The sequence below is a fragment of the Pan troglodytes genome, chromosome 1, assembly GCF_028858775.2.
Source record: "Pan troglodytes isolate AG18354 chromosome 1, NHGRI_mPanTro3-v2.0_pri, whole genome shotgun sequence".
Taxonomy (NCBI): Eukaryota; Metazoa; Chordata; class Mammalia; order Primates; family Hominidae; genus Pan; species Pan troglodytes.
In genome coordinates, this window is record NC_072398.2 from 48149576 (window position 1) to 48168948 (window position 19373).

Here is a 19373-nt window from a genome sequence, read left to right on the forward strand (position 1 = left end):
TAGCCTGGGCAACATAGAGAGACCCTGTCTCTACAAAAAGTTTAAAAAATTAGCTGGGTATGGTGCCATATCCCTGTGATCCCAGCTACTCAGGAGGCTGAGATGGGAGGATAGCTTTAACCTGGGAGGTTGAGTCTGCAGTAAGCTATGATCATGCCACTGCACCCTACCTGGGGCAACAGAGCAAGACTCTGTCTCAAAAAAGAACTAAAGAAAGAGAGAGAGAGAAGCAAAGAAACAAAGAAAGAAGTGGAAAGACGGATTTTCTCATGTTCTTAGCTGAGGAATAAGCTATTTTTTTAAAAAACCAAATGGAAATTTTAGAACTGAAAAACACAATATCTGAAACAAAAATTCACTGGATGAGATCAAGAGGAAAATGGAGATTGCAGAGAGAAGGGTTCATGAACTTGCAGATGAATCAATAAAAATTATACCAATCTGAAGAAGTAAGAAATTAGAAAAAAATTAACAGAGCTTCAGGGACTTATAGGACACCATTAAAAAGTCGAATATTCATGTCTTTGAAATCTTATAAAAAGAAAAAGAGACTTGTACAGAAAAAAATATCTGAAGAAATAATGACCTAAAACTTCCCAAATTTGGTGAGAGACATACATTTACAGATTCAAGAAGTGCAGTGAAGTTCGAACAAGATACATCAATCACAAGACACATTGTGATTACATTAAGAGCCCACTTGAGTAATTCACAATAATCTCCCTTTCTCAAGATTCTTAGCTGAAAAAGCCCCTTTGCCATTGTCTCAGTTTGTATTGTGCTGCTATCACAAAATCTCATAGACTGGATAATTTATAATAAACAGAAATTTATTGGCTGGGCACAGTGGCTCACGCCTGTAATCCCAGCACTTTGGGAGGCCAAGGCAGGCAGATCACTTGAGGCCCAGAGTTCGAGACCAGCCAGGCCAACATGGCAAAACCCCGTCTCTACTAAAAATACAAAAAAATTAGCTGGGTATGGTGGTGGGCTGCTGTAATCCCAGCTACTCGGGAGGCTGAGACAGGAGAATCACTTGAACCCAGGAGGCAGAGGTTGGAGTGAGCAGAGATCACACCATTGCACTCCAGCCTGGGTGCCAAGAGCTGGTGACAAGAGCGAAACTCTGCCTCAAAAAAAAAAAAAAAAAAAAAAGAAGGTAAAATTGAAACATTCTCATATGGAAGAAAACTAAGAATTTATCGCTCAAAGACATGCTCTAAATTAAATGCTAATGAAGTTCTTCAAGCAGAAAAGAAATTGTATCGGAGTGAAAGTTGAAATTTTAACAATGAAGATAAAGCAACAGGAATGGCAAATATATGAGTAAATGTAACAGACCGTTCTTCTCCTCTTAAGTTTAAAAATATGTATGACTATTGAAAGCAAAAATTAGGCTGGGCAAGGTGGCTTGCACCTGTAATCCCAGCACTTTGGGAGGCTGAGGCGGGCGGATCACTTGAGGTTCAAGGAGTTCAAGACCAGCATGGCCAACATAGTGAAACCCCATCTCTACTAAAAATAGAAAAATTAGCTGGGTATGGTGACGTGCGCCTGTAATCCCAGCTACTTGGGAGGCTGAGGCAGGAGAATCGCTTGAACCCAGGAGGCGGAAGTTGCAGTGACCGAGATTGTGCCACTGTGCTCCAGCCTACAAGACTCTGTCTCAAAAAAAAGTAAGTAAGGTAAAAGAAGCTGTATAGTGAAAGCTTCTACATTTTCTCAAAATTGTGAAATACTAACTCTAAGCAGACTATGGAAATTTAGGTATGTAAGTAGACTATAAAACTTTAGGTATATAAATGCCCAGGAATCTACTAAAAATTGGTACAAAGAATCAAAATCTAATAGATAAGTTAAAATAGAATGCTTAAAAAAATTCAAACAATTTGAAAGAATGCAGGAAAGGGGAACACAGGAATAAAAAACAAAGGGGAAAAACAAAATAAATCATAAAATGGTAGACTTAAATCCAAACATATTATTAATTACTTTAATTATAAATGATTTAAATACACAAACTAAAAGGTAGAGATTGTTAGGTTAGATAAAAACACAAGTCCAACCATATGCTATATTAAAAAAACATTTTAAATATAAATATACATATTAGTTAAAAGAATGGAAAAAGATATACCACACAAATACAAACTGTTTGAAAAGCAAAAATGGCCATACTAACATCAGACAAAGGGAACTTCAGAACAAAGAGTATTACCAGGGACAAAGAGGGACATTAATTAATGATAGAACAGTCAGTTCATCAAGAAGATGTAGCAATCTTAAATGTATATACACCTAATGAAATACATGAAGCAAAAAATGATAAAACCGAAGGAACAAATAGATAAATCCATAAGCATATTGGGAGACTTCAACACTCCTCTCTCAGTAATTGACAGAATATGTAGACAGAAATTCAGCAAGGTTATAAAAGTCCTGAACAACACTGTGTTGTTCTATAACCTAACTTACAGAACACTCCAGGCAACAACAGCAGAATACACATTCTTTTTTTTTTTTTTTTTTGAGACAGGCTCTCACTTTGTCACCAGGCTGGAGTGCAGTGGTGGGATCTCAGCTCACTGCAACCTCCACCCGCTAGGTTCAAGTGATTCTCCTGCCTCAACCCCCTGAGTAGCTGGGTATACAGGTGCGCACCACCGTCCCTCGTTAATTTTTGTATATTTAGTAGAGACAGGTTATCACCATGTTGGCCAGGCTGGTCTTGAACTTCTGGACTCAGGTGATGCAGCCACCTTGACCTCCCAAAGTTCTGGGATTACAGCCATGAGCCACTGCGCCTGGCCAGAATACACATGCTTTGTAGGTGCACATGAGCATTCCCCATAATATACCACATTCTGGGCTACAAAACAAATCTGAGCAAATTTTATAGAATAGGAATCCCATAAAGTATGTTATCTGGCCTTAATAAATTTAAACTAGAAATCAGTAACAGAAATATACCTGGACAATCCACAAATATTTGGAAATTAACAATACCTCTAAGTAATTCGTGGGTGAGAGAAAAAGACTCAAGGAAAATTAGAAAAAATTTTTGAACTAAATGAAAATGAAAATACAATATATCAAAATTTGTTAGATGCAGGTAAAACTATGCTTAGGGGAACATTCATAGCATAAAAATGCTTATTTTAAAAAAGAAGAAAGTTCTCAAATTAGTAATTTACATTTCCACCTTAAGTGACTAGAAGAAGATGAGCAAATTAATAGATAATCTGAATGACCCTAACTACTAAATAAATTCAATCCATAGTTTTAAAACTTCCAACAAATACAACTCTAGATCCAGTTGGTTTCAGTATTGAATTCTACTAAATGTTTAGAAAAAAAGTAATACCAATTTTACACAATTTCCTCCAAAAAATAGAAAATAAGAAAATAGGCTGGACACGGTGGCTCACTCCATTAATCCCAGCACTTTGGGAGGCCAAGGTAGACGGATCATGATGTCAGGAGTTTGATGACAGCCTGGCCAATATGGTGAAACCCTTGTCTACTAAAAAATACAAAAATTAGCTGGGTGTGGTGGCACATGCCTGTAGTCCCAGCTACTCAGGAGGCTAAGGCAGGAGAATCACTGGAACCTGGGAGGTGGAGGTTGCAGTGAGCCAAGATCGTCCCACTGCACTCCTGCCTGGGTGACAGAGCAAGACTGTCTCTCAAGAAAAAACAAAAAAAAAGAAAAAGAAAAAGAAAATACTCCCAAAACAATCTTTTGAGTTCAGCATTATCTTGGCACAAAAACCCAAGACAGTACAAGAAAAAAGAGAAAGAATAAATGAGTGAAAGAAAAAACTACAGACCAAATATCTCCCATGAAAAAATCCTCAACCAAATAGACACAAAAGTCCTCAACAAAATATTAGCAAATCGAATCCAGCAATATGTTAAAAAGATAATACATCACAACCAAATGGGGTTTATCCTGGGAATGCAAGACTGCCTCCACGGTCAAAAATGCAATTTATTATATTAACAGAATACAAAAGAAAAACCACACAATTATCTCAATAGATGTAGTAAAAACATTTGTGATAATCTCCATTAGTGGTAAACACTCGCAACAAACTAGAAATAGAAGGAAACTTTCTTAACTTGATAAACGACATCTAACATCAACAACAACAAAACCCTACCATCTAGCACCATACTTAATGGTGAAAGACTGAAAGTTTTTCCTCTAAGATTGGGAATAAAGCAAAGATGTCCACTGTCATCACCCATACTCAGCATTATGCTAGGAGTCCCAGCCAGTGTAATAAAGCAAGAAAAAGAAACACAAATTTGGAAGAAAAAGAAACACTATAAACTGCTTCTATTTACAGATGATATGATGGTTTATGCAGAAAACTCCAGTGAATCTATTAAAAAGCTCCAAGAACTAATAAGTGAAACCTCACTTATTGCAGGATATAAAGTCAATGAAAGTCAATATACAAAAATTGATGTTATTTCTATGTAGCAGTAGTAAACAATTAAAAAAATTTAAAAAAATTATGTACCATTTACAATTGCACAAAAATACTTAGGTATAAAACTAACAAAATATTCGCAAGATCTGTGTGTTGAAAAATACAAAAGACTGATGAAAGAAATTAAAGACCTAAATAAATGACAAGATACGCTATGTTCATGGACCAGAAACTCAATATTGTGAAGTTGTCAATTCTCCTTATACTTATCTATAGATGCGACATAATCCCAATAAAAATATCACCAGCATATTTTTAAATAAATAAATATTCTATTTAAATTATAAAATTTATACGGAAAAGTGGGCCAGGCGTGGCGGCTCATGCCTGTAATCCCAGCACTTTGGGAGGCCGAGGCAGGCAAATCATGAGATCAGGAGTTTGAGACCAGCCTGGCCAACATAGTGAAACCCCATCTTCACTAAAAACACAAAAATTAGCCGGGTGTGGTGGCACGCACCTGTAGTCCCAGCTACTTGGGAGGCTGAGGTGAGAGAATCACTTGAACCTGGGATGTGCAGTTTGCAGTGAGCCAAGACCATGCCATTGCACTCCAGCCTGGGTGACAGAGTGAGACTCTGTCTCAAAAAAAAAAAATTATATGGAAAAGCAAAATAAAATAGCCAAAACAATTTTGAGAAAGAGTTATAGGCCAGGTGCAACTGCTCACACCCTGTAATCCCAGCACTTGGGCTGAGGCGGGAGAATCATTTGAGCTCAGGAGTTTTGAGACCAGCCATGCAACATGGCGAGACCCCGTTTCTACCAAAAAAAAAAAAAAAAAAGGCTGGGTGAGGTGGCATGTGCCTGTGGTTCCAGCTACTCAGGAAGTGGAAGTGGGAGGATTGCTTCAGCCCAAAAGTTCAACGCTGCAGTGAGCTATGATTGCACCACTGCACTCCAGCCTGGGTGACAGTCAGACTCTATCTCCTCAAAAAAAAAAAAAAAAAAGTAATAAAATTGAAGAACTCATCCTACCTGATTTAATACTTAAAATAAAACTACACTATTAGAGACAGTACGGTATTGATGAAAGAACTGACATATAGCTTAATGGATCAGAAGACAGCCCATAATTAGAGGCACACAAATACTGGCAACTGATTTTTTTTTTTTTTTTTTTTTTTTTTTAGGCAGGGTCTCACTCTGTCACCCTGGCTGGAGTGCAGTGGTGTGATCTTGGCTCACTGCAACCTCCACCTCCCCAGTTCAAGTGATTCTCATGCCTTAGCCTCCCAAGTAGCTGGGATAACAGGTGCAAGCAACCATCCCCGACTAATTTTTGTATTTTTAGTAGAGATGGGGTTTTGCCATGTTGGCCAGACTGGTCTCGAACTCCTGACCTCAAGTGATCCGCCCACCTTGGCTTCCAAAAGTGCTAGGATTACAGGCGTGAGCCACCACGCCCAGCCATCAATTGATTTTTGATAAATGTGCAAAGACAATTCAGTGGAGAAATGATAATCTCTGCAACAAATGGTGCTGGAACAATTAGACTTCTATATGCAACAAACTGAACCTAGTCCCATTCCTCACGCTTTCTAAAAAGTTAAGTAAAAGTGAAATATAAATATAAAACACAAAAGTTAAAACTTCTAGAAGAAATCATGGAAAGAAATACCTATGACTCTAAATATGATCCATAAGAAACAAAACACTGGATTTCATCAAATTACAAACTTTTGAACTCTTAAGAGAATGAAAAGACAATCCACAAAATGGGAGATATACATGAAAATTGTATATCTGACAAAAGACTTGTATACAGAATATATAAAGAACTCTCAAAACTCACCAATAAGAAAACAAACGACCCAACAATGAAATGGGTAAAAGACTTGGATACTTGACTAAAGAAGATATATGAATGGCAAAGAAAGACATGAAACGATGCCCATCATCATTAGTTGCAATTGAATTAGGGAAATGCAAATTAAAACCACAATGAGAGGCCACCACACACTTGTTAGAACAGCTATCTATCTATCTATATATATATATATTAGACAGCATCTCACTCTATCTCCCAGGCGGGAGTGCAGTGGCACGATCTCGGCTCACTGCAACCTCTGCCTCCCAAGTTCAAGCAGTTCTCCTGACTCAGCCTCCTGAATAGCTGGGATTACAGGCACCCACCACCACGCCTGGCTAATTTTTTGTATTTTTAGTAGAGGCAGGGTTTCACTATGTCAGCCAGGCTAGTCTCAAACTCCTGACTCCCAGGTGATCTGTCCACCTGGGCCTCCCAAAGTGCTGGGATTACAGAAGTGAGCCCCTGCTCAGGTCCTGAATATGTTTTAAGAAGAAGCAAATAGACTATTGGGGGCAGGTACCTGTGGGATCGAAAGTCACCTACTTTTGTGACTGATCTGCTATCTTCAATAGTGTCAGGATAACTTCAGTGTAGTACTGGGACAGCAGATACAGGATCTTCTTAATGGTCTTTTGGGCTGTGGTTTCTGTAATGCTGTTCATGTGGTAGTGAATGTACTGGATGATTTCCGGCACCTGAAATGAGGGAAAAGGAGGTTCTTTCCAGACACTCAACACCAGCTCACCAGCATCCACATAACTAGGCACCCACTTCACCTGTAGAGCTGCACATGATGCACACATAGCATGCCCAGACCAAAAAAGTCACCGTCCCACTGCACTCTGCTCTGGTCAGGCCATACCCTCAGGACTGTGGACTGTCTTGGACCCTATGGGGCCTGAAGCAACCCCATGTTGGATGCTAATCCACCATATTGACTTTTTTGTTGTTTTTTTTTTTTTGACACAGAGTCTCGCTGTGTCGCCCATGCAACTGGAGTGCAGTGGTGAGATCTCAGCTCACTGCAATCTCCACCTCCTGGGTTTTATCGTGCCTCAGCCTCCCGAGTAGCTGGGATTACAGGTGCACATCACCTCTCCCGGCTGATTTTTTTGTGTTTTTATTGGAGACAGGATTTTACCATGTTGCCCACGCTGGTCTCGAACTCCTGGGCTCAGGCAGTCTGCCCACCTCGGCCTCCCAAAGTGCTAGGGTCACAGGCATGAGCCACAGTGCCTGGCCTACAATATTGATTCTTTTTTTTCTTTTTGTTTAATTTTTTCCTTTTCTTTTCGTTTTGGTCACCATATTGACTTCTGATTAATCTCGGTTCCCAGAATACCTCTAAGATTTCTACTTGATCTATTTTTTTTTTTTTTTTTTAGACAGAGTCTTGCTCTATCGCCAGGCTGGAGTGCAGTAGCACCATCTCAGCTCACTGCAACCTCCACCTTCTGAGTTCAAGAGATTCTCCTGCTTCAGTCTCCCGAATTGCTGGGACTATAGGCACTCACCACCACGCCCAGCTAATTTTTGTATTTTTAGTAGAGACAGGGTTTCACTATGTTGGCCAGGATGGTCTCGATCTCCTGACCTCCTGATCCACTCGCCTCGGCCTCCCAAAGTGCTGGGATTACAGGCGTGAGCCACCGTGCCCGGACTTACTTTATCTATTGTTGCTGTAAATCCTGTCCTTAGGTCGAAACAACCCTTACCATAAATCCTGCCCTTAGGGCAGATTTGCGTAGCATTCTTGCTTTTTCCTGAGGGGTTGATTTTAATTGCCCAACACATTCCTTCTCTAAGGTATATTTGTTAGTTTCTTAGAGACAGGGTAGTGGCATGCTCATAGCTCACTGCAGCCTTGATGTCCTGGGCTCCAGTGATTCTCCCACCTCAGCCTCCCAGTAGCTGGGACTAGAGGCACACCCACCATGTCCGACTTCTATTGTATAGAAGCCCTGGGCCATGGTGGGTGATGGCTGGGGGGTCCACCATCTCATCTCGCAGCCTCCTGGGACATGGCTTCTGTTTTGTTTTTTGTTTTGTTTCAGACGGAGTCTGGCTCGGTCGCCCAGGCTGGAATGCAGTGGCGCAATCTCAGCTTACTGCAACCTCCACCCCCCGGTTTCAGGTGATCCTCCTACCTCAGCCTCCCAAGTAGCTGGGACTACAGGCACACGCCACCACGCCCGGCTAATTTTTGTATCTTTAGTAGAGATGTGGTTTTGCCATGTTGGTCAGGCTGATCTCAAACTCCTGACCTCAGGTGATCCACCTCCCTCAGCCCCCCAAAGTGCTGGGATAACAGGCGTGAGCCACCACGCCGGGTCTTTTTTTTTTTTTTTGAGACGGAGTTTCCTTCTGCCTCCCAGGCTGGAGTGCGGTGGCGCAATCTGGGCTCACTGCAACCTCCGCCTCCTGGGTTCAAGCAATTCTCCTGCCTCTGCCTCCGGAGTAGTTTCTTTCTCAGAAACTGGATTCATCAACCTCTTTCTTTGACCTCTCAGCTTCCTTGGATTTTAAGGGTAGCTTTATACAGACCTGCCCACCACGGAACAGACCCCATATTTTAAGAGGGACAAAATAGAGAGCAGCCAGGGGAGACCAGAACCATGTCTGGAAACCATGTCATGAAGAATGAAGGAAGAATCTAAGGATGAGTAACTTAGAGAGAGGAAGCCAGAGGGCATAGGATTGCTGCCTCCGAATGGTCTCAAGACTATTATGGAGGGAGAGAAGAGTCAGTCCTTGCTGTTTACTGGCCATGTGGGGTGGAGGCAACAGGTGGTGGTCCGCATGAACTCTAAAGTCATACTACCTGGATGTGAATTTCACCTCCCCACTTACCAACTGTGTGAGCTTGGGAAAGCTTTTCATCCTCTGCGCTCTATTTCCTCACGCAAAATATGAGGACGATTTTACCCAAATCAACAGTTCTGAGTTAATGCATCTGAATTGGTTGGAACAGTGTCTGTTACCTAGTAACTGCTGACGAAACTTCAGTAATTAAGGCTCATGGCGTCTTTGAGCCTTTTCTCATTTTGTTTTTCTTTTGAGACAGGGTCTAGCTCTGGTGTTCCAGCTGGGGTGCAGTGGCGCAGTTATAGCTCCCTGCAGCCTCCATCCCGTGAGTTCAAGCTATCCTCTCATCTCAACCTCCCTAGTAGTTGGGACTACAAGTGTGTGCCACCATGCGCAACTAATGCTTTTGATTTTTAGTAGAAATGAGGTCTCACTATATTGCCCAGGCTGGTCTTGAACTCCCAAACTCAAGCGATCCTCCTTCCTGGGCCTCCCAAAGTGCTGGGATTACAGGTGTGAGCCACTGCACCTGGCCTTCTCGTTTCTAAAGAGAAAATAATTCTTACAACAGATATGTTGTAAGAATTCAATACAAGAATATGTAAAAGAAACTAGCACAGTATATAGCACCTAGCATTAGTAACACTTGAATATTAATTGAATTCTGCATAACCCAAGAAGGTAAACTTGGGCCAGGGACTAGAAACTATGGGGATGCAGACTTCAGTGTGCTGTAAGTTAGAACTTTTAGATAAGGAAAGTGGTTCACCCTTATACACTGTTGGTAGAATGTAAATTAGCACAACCATTATGGAAAATTCCAACATTATGGAGGTTATTCAAAAAACTAAAAGTAAAACTACCAATACCACTTATGGGTATATAGCCAAAGAAAATGAAGCCAGTGTCTGGAAGAGATATCTGCACTCCCCTGTTCATTGCAGCGTTTTTTTGTAATAGCCATGATAGGGAAAGAACCTAAGCTTCCAACAACAGATAAATGGATAAAGAAAATGTGGCATATACACAATGGAATGCTATTCACCCTTAAAAATGAAGGAAACCCTGTCATTTAACAGTATACATGAACCTGTTTTGTTTTGAAAAACAAAACAAGCCAGGTATAGAAAAACAAATACTGGGTGATCTCACTTAGATGTGGAATCTAAAAAAGTCAAACTCATAGAAGCAGAGAGTACAATGGTGGTTACCAGGGGCTGGAGGTGAGGAGGATTGGGGAGATATTGGTCAAAGGATACAAAATTTCACTTAAACAGGAGAAATAAGTTCAGATCTATTGTACAACGTGGTGACTATTCTATACTTGAAATTTGCTAAGACAGTAGATTTTCAATGTTCTCACTACAAAAAAAAAGTATGTGAGTTAATCGATATGTTAATTAGCTTGGTTTAGCCATTCCACAATGTATACATATTTCAAAATATCATGTTGTATGCCATAAATATATATCCTTTTTGTAAATTAAAAATTATTTTTTTTAAAAAAGAAAGTCATTTACAAATACAAATGAGCTATGGTTTAAGGTAGCGAGGGCCTCAAGATTGCTTTCAGCACCGTCTGGGTGTCCAGTGGTCTGGGGTGCTCTCGAAGAGATTACGAGCATTGTGCTCGCTTCACAGATACTAAAATTGGAATAACACAGAGAAGATTAGCATGGCCCCTGCACAAGGATGACCTGTAAATTCGTGAAGCATTCCATACAAAATAGATTTAAAACCTTAAAAAGAGATTACAAGCATCAAGTGGGGAGTTAGAGTAGTTGACCTTTGGGGCCCCCTTCAACTTATCAGTGGTCTGCTCTGAGGCATTCAATCAAAAGGCAATCCAGGCCAGAGAAGTGGAAAATGTAAGATCCTGGAACTGCTCATAGGACCTATAGTGGAGAGGTCATAAGTGAGTTAGAGAAGTGGGTTAGGCCATTAAAAGAAGAGGGACTCCATCAGTCCATCAGGTATTTTAAAATACTATAATAAAAAGGACAGCTAAACTGTGCGGTCTTAATTTTTTTATTAATGTTTTTAAGAGATGGGGTCTTGCTACATTGCCCAGGCTGGTTTCAAACTCCTAGGCTCAAGTGATCCCCCCCATCTCAGCCTCCCAAAGTGCTAGGATTACAGGTGTAAGCCACTACGCCCAGCCCTACGCTGTCTTAATTTTACTGAGAACCAGTCCCAGCTCTCATAAAGGAGTCTCTGTATTTCATCTCTATTTATGTTAGTGTGTCACAAGTTTATGGATATATATTATATTTATATTTATATACACACACACCCCTGAATTATCCCTCCTGAATAAACAAGAAGGCACCTATAGATCTAACATATCAAATACTGTCTGGAAGCAGGAAGAATGACTGTGGTCTTTCCTGGTCCTAGCAGGCCCTAGCAGTCTGCTATAGCTTTGACTCAATTCTTCTTCCCATCCTGGTGGAGATGGAAGCCAGATGGTCAACCCTTCCCAAAGAAGAGTCTTTTCCACAATCACAACTCCTCATTTAGCCTTTTCTCCTCTGGGTTGAAGCATGTGATTCTTTAAACTCAAACTGGTAGGAGATAGAACAAGACCCAAAACAGAACAGAAAGGAAGAATCCTTAAATTGACCTTGAACCATTAGGTCCCCCAGAGCTGCTACCTTCCCGATCTCTGGAATCGTGTACTTCAGGATCATCTTTAACATCTTGGAAGCTGCAGAGATGTCACGCCTGCTGGTGTTGGTCATGGCCTCCATGCTCACCGTGATCATATCTGCTCTCTCCTCAGGGGTCAGGTATTTCTTGAAGAACTGAAGAAAGAAGAACAGCTGTCTCCACAATGTCAGCATCCCAACTTGGGTCTGCCCCAAAGCCTCTGGCTTCCAAAGAGACTAATCAACCAGGGGCCAGTGGAGGCAGCCCCTGGTCAGCATCTGGCTATTCTGTGGTGTGAGCCAAGCCTCAGAGTGCCACCAGCTCTGAAGTCTCCAGAAAGGAGCAATGGTCCTGACAACTTGATACAGAGGACAATGCAAAAGGCTTTTCTACTTCCATTTGGAATGCAAGCAAGTGAGTCCATTGGAAATTAGTTCTGATGTTTACTGAGCTTGCAGCATTCCAAAGCAAGTAGGAGTGCTATTATGTACAGCAGACATGCCTCATGCCTCTGAGCCTGCACCTGCATATCCACGTGAAGCTCATTCACTCAAACAATATTGAGGCCCAGCTCTGTGCCTGGTTCTATTGCTGGGAGCTCAGGACAACTGCGACTAAGACATACAATGCCTTTACCCTCAAGGAATTTACCATCAAGTCAGGGCAAGTAAACAGGCAGTTATGGTGCAATGTCAGTGATACAGTTTGGCTGTATTCCCACCCAAATCTCATCTTGAATTGTAGTTCCCATAATCCCCATGTGTCAAGGTGGTTACCCTCATGCTGTTCTTGTGATAGTGAGTGAGCTCTCACAAGATCTGATGGTTTTATAAGGGATGTTTTCTCCTTTGCTCAGCACTTCTCCTTCCTACTGCCATGTGAAGAGGGATGTGTTTGGTTCCCCTACCGCCATGATTCAGACCCAAGGAAAAAGAAGGACAGAGTTCCAGGCAGAGGGAACAGAATATGCAAAGGCCTGGAGTGGAAGGAAGTTCAGCCTAACTACTGTGTCCTGCAAGGGAGACCTGGGCCAGGTGGAAAAAGGAGACTAAGACAAGATGAGGCAGGACAGTTACAGCAGGGACCAGATCATGAAGGGTCTTGTGGGTCAAGTGAACAAGTTTGGACTTTAGAATGAGGACAGTGGGGATTCAATGCAGTCTGAAAGGGAATACTACATCTCAGCATTTGCATTTTAGAAATGCAGTTCTCTGACTGTAGCATAGAAAGTGATGTGACAAGAAGCACAGTTGGAAACAGGATGATCAGTAAGGGGCTGCTGGAGTGACCCAGGCAAGAGATGCTGGGGGCCCCACAGTGGGGCTGGAGCAGAGTGGACAAATTCAAGAGCTATCCAGGAGGCAGAATGAACAAACCTGGTGTTGAATTGGATGTGAAGAGTGAGGGAGAGGAAAGAGCAAGGGATGACTCCTGGATTTCTGACTGTAGTGATTTGAGTTGATTGAGCCTGGAGACACCATATCTAAGACAACCAATATATCTTTTTGTGTTTTTTGAGATGGAGTCTCGCTCTGTCGCCCAGGCTGGAGTGCAGTGACTCGATCTCGGCTGACTGCAAGCTCCGTCTCCCAGGTTCACGCCATTCCCCTGCCTCAGCCTCCCAAGTAGCTGGGACTACAGGCGCCCGCCACCATGCCCGGCTAATTTTTTTTTTTGTATTTTTAGTGGAGATGGGGTTTCACCATGTTAGCCAGGATGGTCTCGATCTCCTGACCTCGTGATCCACCTGCCTCGGCCTCCCAAAGTGCTGGGATTACAGGCATGAGCCACCACACCCAGCTAAGACAACCAATACATCTTTACTGAATAAAAAAAATTAAGGCTAGGCTACAAATAAGGTACAAGGGCACAATCTGTAGGAGGAGAATAGGGTTGACTATACTTCTTTTAAAGAACTCTCTTGGCCAGGTGCAGTGGCTCATGCCTGTAATCCTAGCACTTTGGGAGGCCAGCGCGGGTGGATCACCTGAAGTCAGGAGTCTGAGACCAGCCTGGCCAACATGGTGAAACCCCATCTCTACTAAAAAATACAAAAATTAGCTGGGCGTGGTGGCACGCACCTGTAATCCCAGCTACTCGGGAGGCTGAAGCTACAGAATCATTTGAACCCAGGAGTCAGAGGTTGCAGTAAGCTGAGATCATGCCACTCCAGCCTGGGCGACAGAGAAAGACTCTATTTCAAAAAAAAAAGAACTCTCTCAGTGACCTCAAGCCTCAGTCAACTCAAGTGCAGCTAGGGAATGAATCTTACCCCTCCAGCCTGCTCTCCATGAGACCTTGAGCTTTGGAGACACTCCCCTGGGTGAAGGAGTACTCCTCTGTGGCCCCACCCAGGCCCTCTACAATCTCCCCACCCCAGCTCTCTTTCTTCCCTGTCATGGCTCCCCATCTGGGCATTTCATGCACTGTGGAGAGTGAGGGTTACCAGTGTTAGATCCTGCAGGCTGGCAAGCCATGCTCCACGGAAATGCTTCTGCAAATCCTTCAGGATAGTCTCTGTCTTTTGTTTCACACCTTCAATCCAAAAACAACAATTAAGGGGCAGGGCCTTAACAGGGAAATAGGAACACACCCTTCTTTATTTCCCCTCCAAACCTCAGAGAAGATCAACAGAGTGAAATGGGTGAAATAACATTTGCTCAACAGAATGGGAAGAGTTCCCCAGCACCAGGCCAATGGGTGGAGGGAGAATGTGGCTGGGGACTCAGTGTGGTCCTTGCAGCTGTTCCTGTGCTGTGCCAGAATGTGGACTGTTCTACCCGTGGGTGCTGAGCAAATGCCCTTATAAGAAGTATGCCCTGTTGAACCATGAGAAGTCAGAGTTTCTGAAACTCCTTTTAGGGATATTTGCAAATCCTCCTGGCACCTCTGTAAGCGTGTGTGACTGTTTGTATTTTTTGTTTTCCTTGAGCAAAGAGGGTCTCAATCTGGGACTCCCAAATTTGTTCCCTAAGAAAAGATGTTCATTTTCCCAGTCTTAGGCCTAGCAGTAAGGCTGAGACCACTGGGAAATATTGAGTATCCAAGTTGATTCCACAGGCGGCTGCAAGCCTAGCTCCCCTTTTCCCCGAGAATCTCTTAGAATCTCTTACAAGAGGGCATTGCATCAGCAATGGGGTTGGAGCTCATCCAGATAAAGTTTCCAGATCTACTTGTAACGGGGATCCCTCATCTTGGGGCATCATAGCATATTTACTCCATTGCCCTCATGAGAAGGAACTGCCCTTCATCGTGTGCCTGACACAATGTGGGCATTCAATGAACGGTGCTTATATGCTCTTGTTATTCATGGGTCCCCATGGCTGTAGCCCGGTGGCCACTCAGGCTCATGTTGCTTACTTCTCTGAAACACAAGGATTTTGAACAGGTAATGCAACGCCTCTGATGCCTCTATGCTGATCTCGTGGTTGCAGCCCATGACGAACAGGCCGAAGATGCTCATCAGTTTCCCACTCATTGAGAATTCCTCCATGTGCTGCCCAGAAGAGGAAACTGGTTAACTCCCCATCACCCCAAAAGGAAATTCCCCATACTGTGGCCACCATCCCTCTCCAACTCCCCACCCCTCTACACCACTAAATCATTTGCCTGCATGTATCCCCTCACCACACCAGCTCCACACTCTTTCCCTGCCCAAGAAAAACCTTTCAAAGCAGCACCCAGGGAAATGGGGCAGCCAGATCCCTAAAATATGTTAGCCAGTGGGAAGCTGTGGACCCAACCCAGCTGTTTAGGCCAAGGTCCCCCAACAAGGCTGAGATGTGTCCAGCCAATTGAAACTCACTTGGCCAAGGGCAAACCAAGCAAACAAGTTAAGCCTCTTCCCCCATAGGAACAGAAAAGGCACTAATGCAAAAAAAGAGGGACACTCTGACCGCCCACCCCCCAGTAACCCCCTGCAGAACCACAGGTTCTCAGGTACCCCATGTGCAGAGAAGCAGGGCCCACTGGGTCAGCCTTTCCCCCCACTCCAAGCACTCACTGACAGTTCGGGGAAATTGCAAATAAACCTCAGCAGCCAGGAAATAGTGCCCAAGGCCCGCATCTGTTCGTGCACTTTGTCTGACAGTAATGACCAAGGTAAGATGATCTGGAAAAGGAGTAAAGAGACCTTGTGAACACCTTCTGTGGGAGTGCTGCTCCCTTCCTTCTCAATTCCACATCTCTGACTGCTAAAAAGACAAAAAGGAGGGAGTTGTGCCAGGCAGCAGAGCACACGGCCCCATGAACTTGGCAAAGCAAAGGTGTGTTTAGGAGTCTCCGGGGCTATACAAAAAATTAGCTGGGTGTGGTGGTACATGCCTGTGGTCCCAGCTACTCGGGAGACTGAGGCAGCAGAATGGCTTGAACCTGGGAGGCGGAGGTTGCGGTGAGCTGAGATCGCACTACTGCGCTCCAGCCTGGGCAACAGAGTGAGATTCTGTCTCAAAAAAAAAAAGTCTCCGGGGCTTCACCTGCTACCTTCTGGGTCTCTTCTGACAGGAATGTTTAAAGACAGTGCTGTGCCTTAGATGTAGAATTACAAAGCAGTGGGTAAGCAGGAATGGGATAAGATGGGGAGACAGGGCTCTCTTGGTGGCATATCCATGCAAACCCCTACCTGCTAGGCCAGGGGAAGGGGTAAAGTGGTCTCTGAAGGATGAGATTCAGAGCCATTCATTTCTGGAGGTTAATAATAATAGTGACACAGGTAAGTATTCTGAATAGAATAATGCACTCTATCCTCCCATAACAACACTTCCCTGTAAGTGTTATTATTACCACACTAGGTTGAGATCCCACCAGGGAAGACAGGCCTGTGTCCTGCTTGCTACAAACTTTTGGGAAAGTGTGTCCCGTATCATAGCTGCTGGACAGGTGTCCTTCAGGGTAGCCTTTCTCCCAGAGCATTGAACCCCATCATGGACATTCATGTGCCAAAAAAAGAAAAATGAACTACAACGTGTACCTGACCATCCAATACAAAAGTTAATTCAGAATTGACCACAGACTTAAAATCTAGAATGATAAGATTCTAGAAGAAAATGAGAAAATACTTAAGGGAGGCAAAAATTCCTAAATAATACAAAGAAAGTATAACCATAAAAAAAAAATAATGATTTGGACTTCATCAAAATGAATAACTACCTGCTCTTCAAAAGATACTGTTAAGAGTGGCCAGGGCTGGGTGCAGTGGCTCACGCCTGTAATCCCAACACTTTGGGCGGCTGAGGTGGGTGCGTCACCTGAGGTTAGGAGTTCAACACGATGTGGGCATTCAATGAATGCCCAGCCAATATGGTGAAATCCTGTCTCTGCTAAAAATACAAAAATTAGCTGGGTGTGGTGGCACATGCCTGTAATCCCTGTTATTCAGGAGGCTGAGGCAGGAGAATTGCTTGAACCGGGGAGGCAGAGGTTTAGTGAGCTGAGATCATGCCACTGCACTCCAGCCTGGGCGACAGAGTGAGACTCCGTCTCAAAAAAAAAAAAAAAAAAAAGACACTGTATAAAATCAGGCCACAAAATGGGAGAAAATGTCTGCAAATCACATATCTGACAAAATATTTATATCCAGAATATACAAAGAGCTCTCAAGGCTGGGCGTGGTGGCTCACACACTTGTAATACCAGCACTTTGGGAGGCCAAGACAGGAGGATTGCTTGCACCCTGGAGCTCGAGACCAGTATGGGCAACATAGGGAGACCATAGCTCTACATAAATTTTTTCTTTTTTTTTTTTTTTTGAGACGGATTCTCGCTCTGTCGCCCAGGCTGGAGTGCAGTGGCATGATCTTGGCTCACCGCAACCTTCTCCCCCCAGGTTCAAGAGATTATCCTGCCTCAGCCACCTCAGTAGCTGGGATTACAGGCATATGCCACCACACCTGGCTAAGTTTTGTATTTTTAGTAGAGATGGGGTTCTGCCACGTTGGCCAGGCTGATCTTGAACTCCTGACCTCAAGTGATCCACCCGCCTCAGCCTCTCAAAGTGCTGGGACTGCAGGCATGAGCCACTGTGCCTGGCCCATAACATTCAAAAATTAGTGGAGCATGGTGGTGCACACCTATGGTCCTAGCTACTCAGGATCCTGAGGTGGGAAGGTCTCTCGGGGAGGTTCGAGGCTGCAGTGAGTAGTGATGGTGTCACTGCTCTCCAGCCTGGGCAACAGAGTGAGATTCTATCTCAAATAAAATAAAATAAAATAAAATAAAATAAAATAAAATAACCCTCAAACCCCCAAATAAGAAAACAACCCAATAAAAAAATGGGCAAAAGATTTAAATAGATGCTTCATCAAAGCAGATATGTAGATGGCAAATAAGACTATGAAAACGTGCCCAACATTAGTCACTAGGAAACGCAAGTTAAAACCACAAAGAGATACCACTACACATCTATAAGAATGCCTAAAAGGAAACACTAACAATACCACATGCTGGCAGGGATGCAGAGCAACTGGGACTCTTACACATTGCTAGTGGAAGTGGAAAATGGCCACGTGGGAAAACACTTTGGAAGTATCCCCCCCACCTTTTTCTTTTTTGAGAGGGAGTTTTGCTCTTGTTGCCCAGGCTGAGGTGCAATGGCGCAATCTCGGCTCACAGCAATCTCCACCTCCTAGGTTCCAGCGATTCTCCTGCCTCAGCCTCCCAAATAGCTGGGATTACAGGCATGTGCCACCACGCCCGGCTAATTTTGTATTTTCAGTAGAGGTGGGGTTTCTTCATGTTGGTCAGGCTGGTCTCAAACTCCCAACCTCAGGTGATCCACCCTCCTTGGCCTCCCCAAGGGCTGGGATTACAGGCGTGAGCCACCACGCTGGACTGGGAAGTATCTTATAAAGTGAAACATCCACATGCCATAAAACACAGCAGTCCCACCCCAAGAAATTTACTCAAGTGAAATAAAAACCTGTGTTCATACAAAAGCCTGCACACAAAGATTTATAGCAGCTTCATTTGTAATCATCCCAGTCTGGAAACAACCCCAAAGTTCCTCAACTGGAAAATTAATGCACAAACTGTGATCCATCTACTCAATTAAAAAATAAAAAGAAACGAAGTACTGATACACATAACAACATGAATAAATCTCAAATGCATTATGCTAAATGAAAGAAGACAGACTCCAGAGACTGTCTACTGGATAATTCTACTTAGATGTCTTTTTTTTTTTTTTTTTTTTTTTGAGACAAAGTCTCCCTGTATATTGCCCAGGCTGGAGTGCAGTGGCACTGTCACAGCTCACTGCAGCCTCGACCTCCTGGGCTCAGGTGATCTTCCCACCTCAGCCTCCCAAGTAGCTGGGACCACAGGTACATACCACCACGCCTGGATAATTTTTTTATTATTTGTAGAGATGGGGGTCTCACTGTTGCCCAGGCTGGTCTTGATCTCCTGGGCTCAAGTGATCCTCCCAGAGTGCTGGAATTACAGGCATGAGCCACTGTACTCAGCCTTAGATAACATTTTAATTATTTTATTTATTTATTTTTGAGATAGGGTCTCGCTTTGTTCCCCAGGCTGGAGTACTCAGCCTTAGATAACATTTTAATTATCTTAATTAATTAATTATTTTCGAGACAGGGTCTAGCTTTGTTGCC

The 19373-nt window shown here is 43.3% G+C and overlaps 1 protein-coding gene and 1 non-coding gene across 3 annotated transcripts in view; one reads left to right on the forward strand and one right to left on the reverse strand.

The window, feature by feature from the left end:
- Positions 1–19373, reverse strand: part of LOC469634 (uncharacterized) — a 41771-nt gene that overhangs the window by 13447 nt on the left and 8951 nt on the right. For both annotated transcript variants that reach the window (XM_016935431.4, XM_016935419.4), the window contains exons 2-6: positions 15770–15877; positions 15127–15262; positions 14213–14301; positions 11772–11921; positions 6856–7007 (exon numbers count right to left, since the gene is read on the reverse strand). In XM_016935431.4, the coding sequence (XP_016790920.2) occupies positions 6856–7007; positions 11772–11921; positions 14213–14301; positions 15127–15262; positions 15770–15877 (635 nt within the window). The remainder of the gene's footprint in view (positions 1–6855; positions 7008–11771; positions 11922–14212; positions 14302–15126; positions 15263–15769; positions 15878–19373) is intronic.
- LOC112206997 (U6 spliceosomal RNA) lies at positions 10742–10844 on the forward strand. Its single transcript, XR_002941476.1, has one exon. It is a non-coding gene; the product is annotated as a U6 spliceosomal RNA (small nuclear RNA).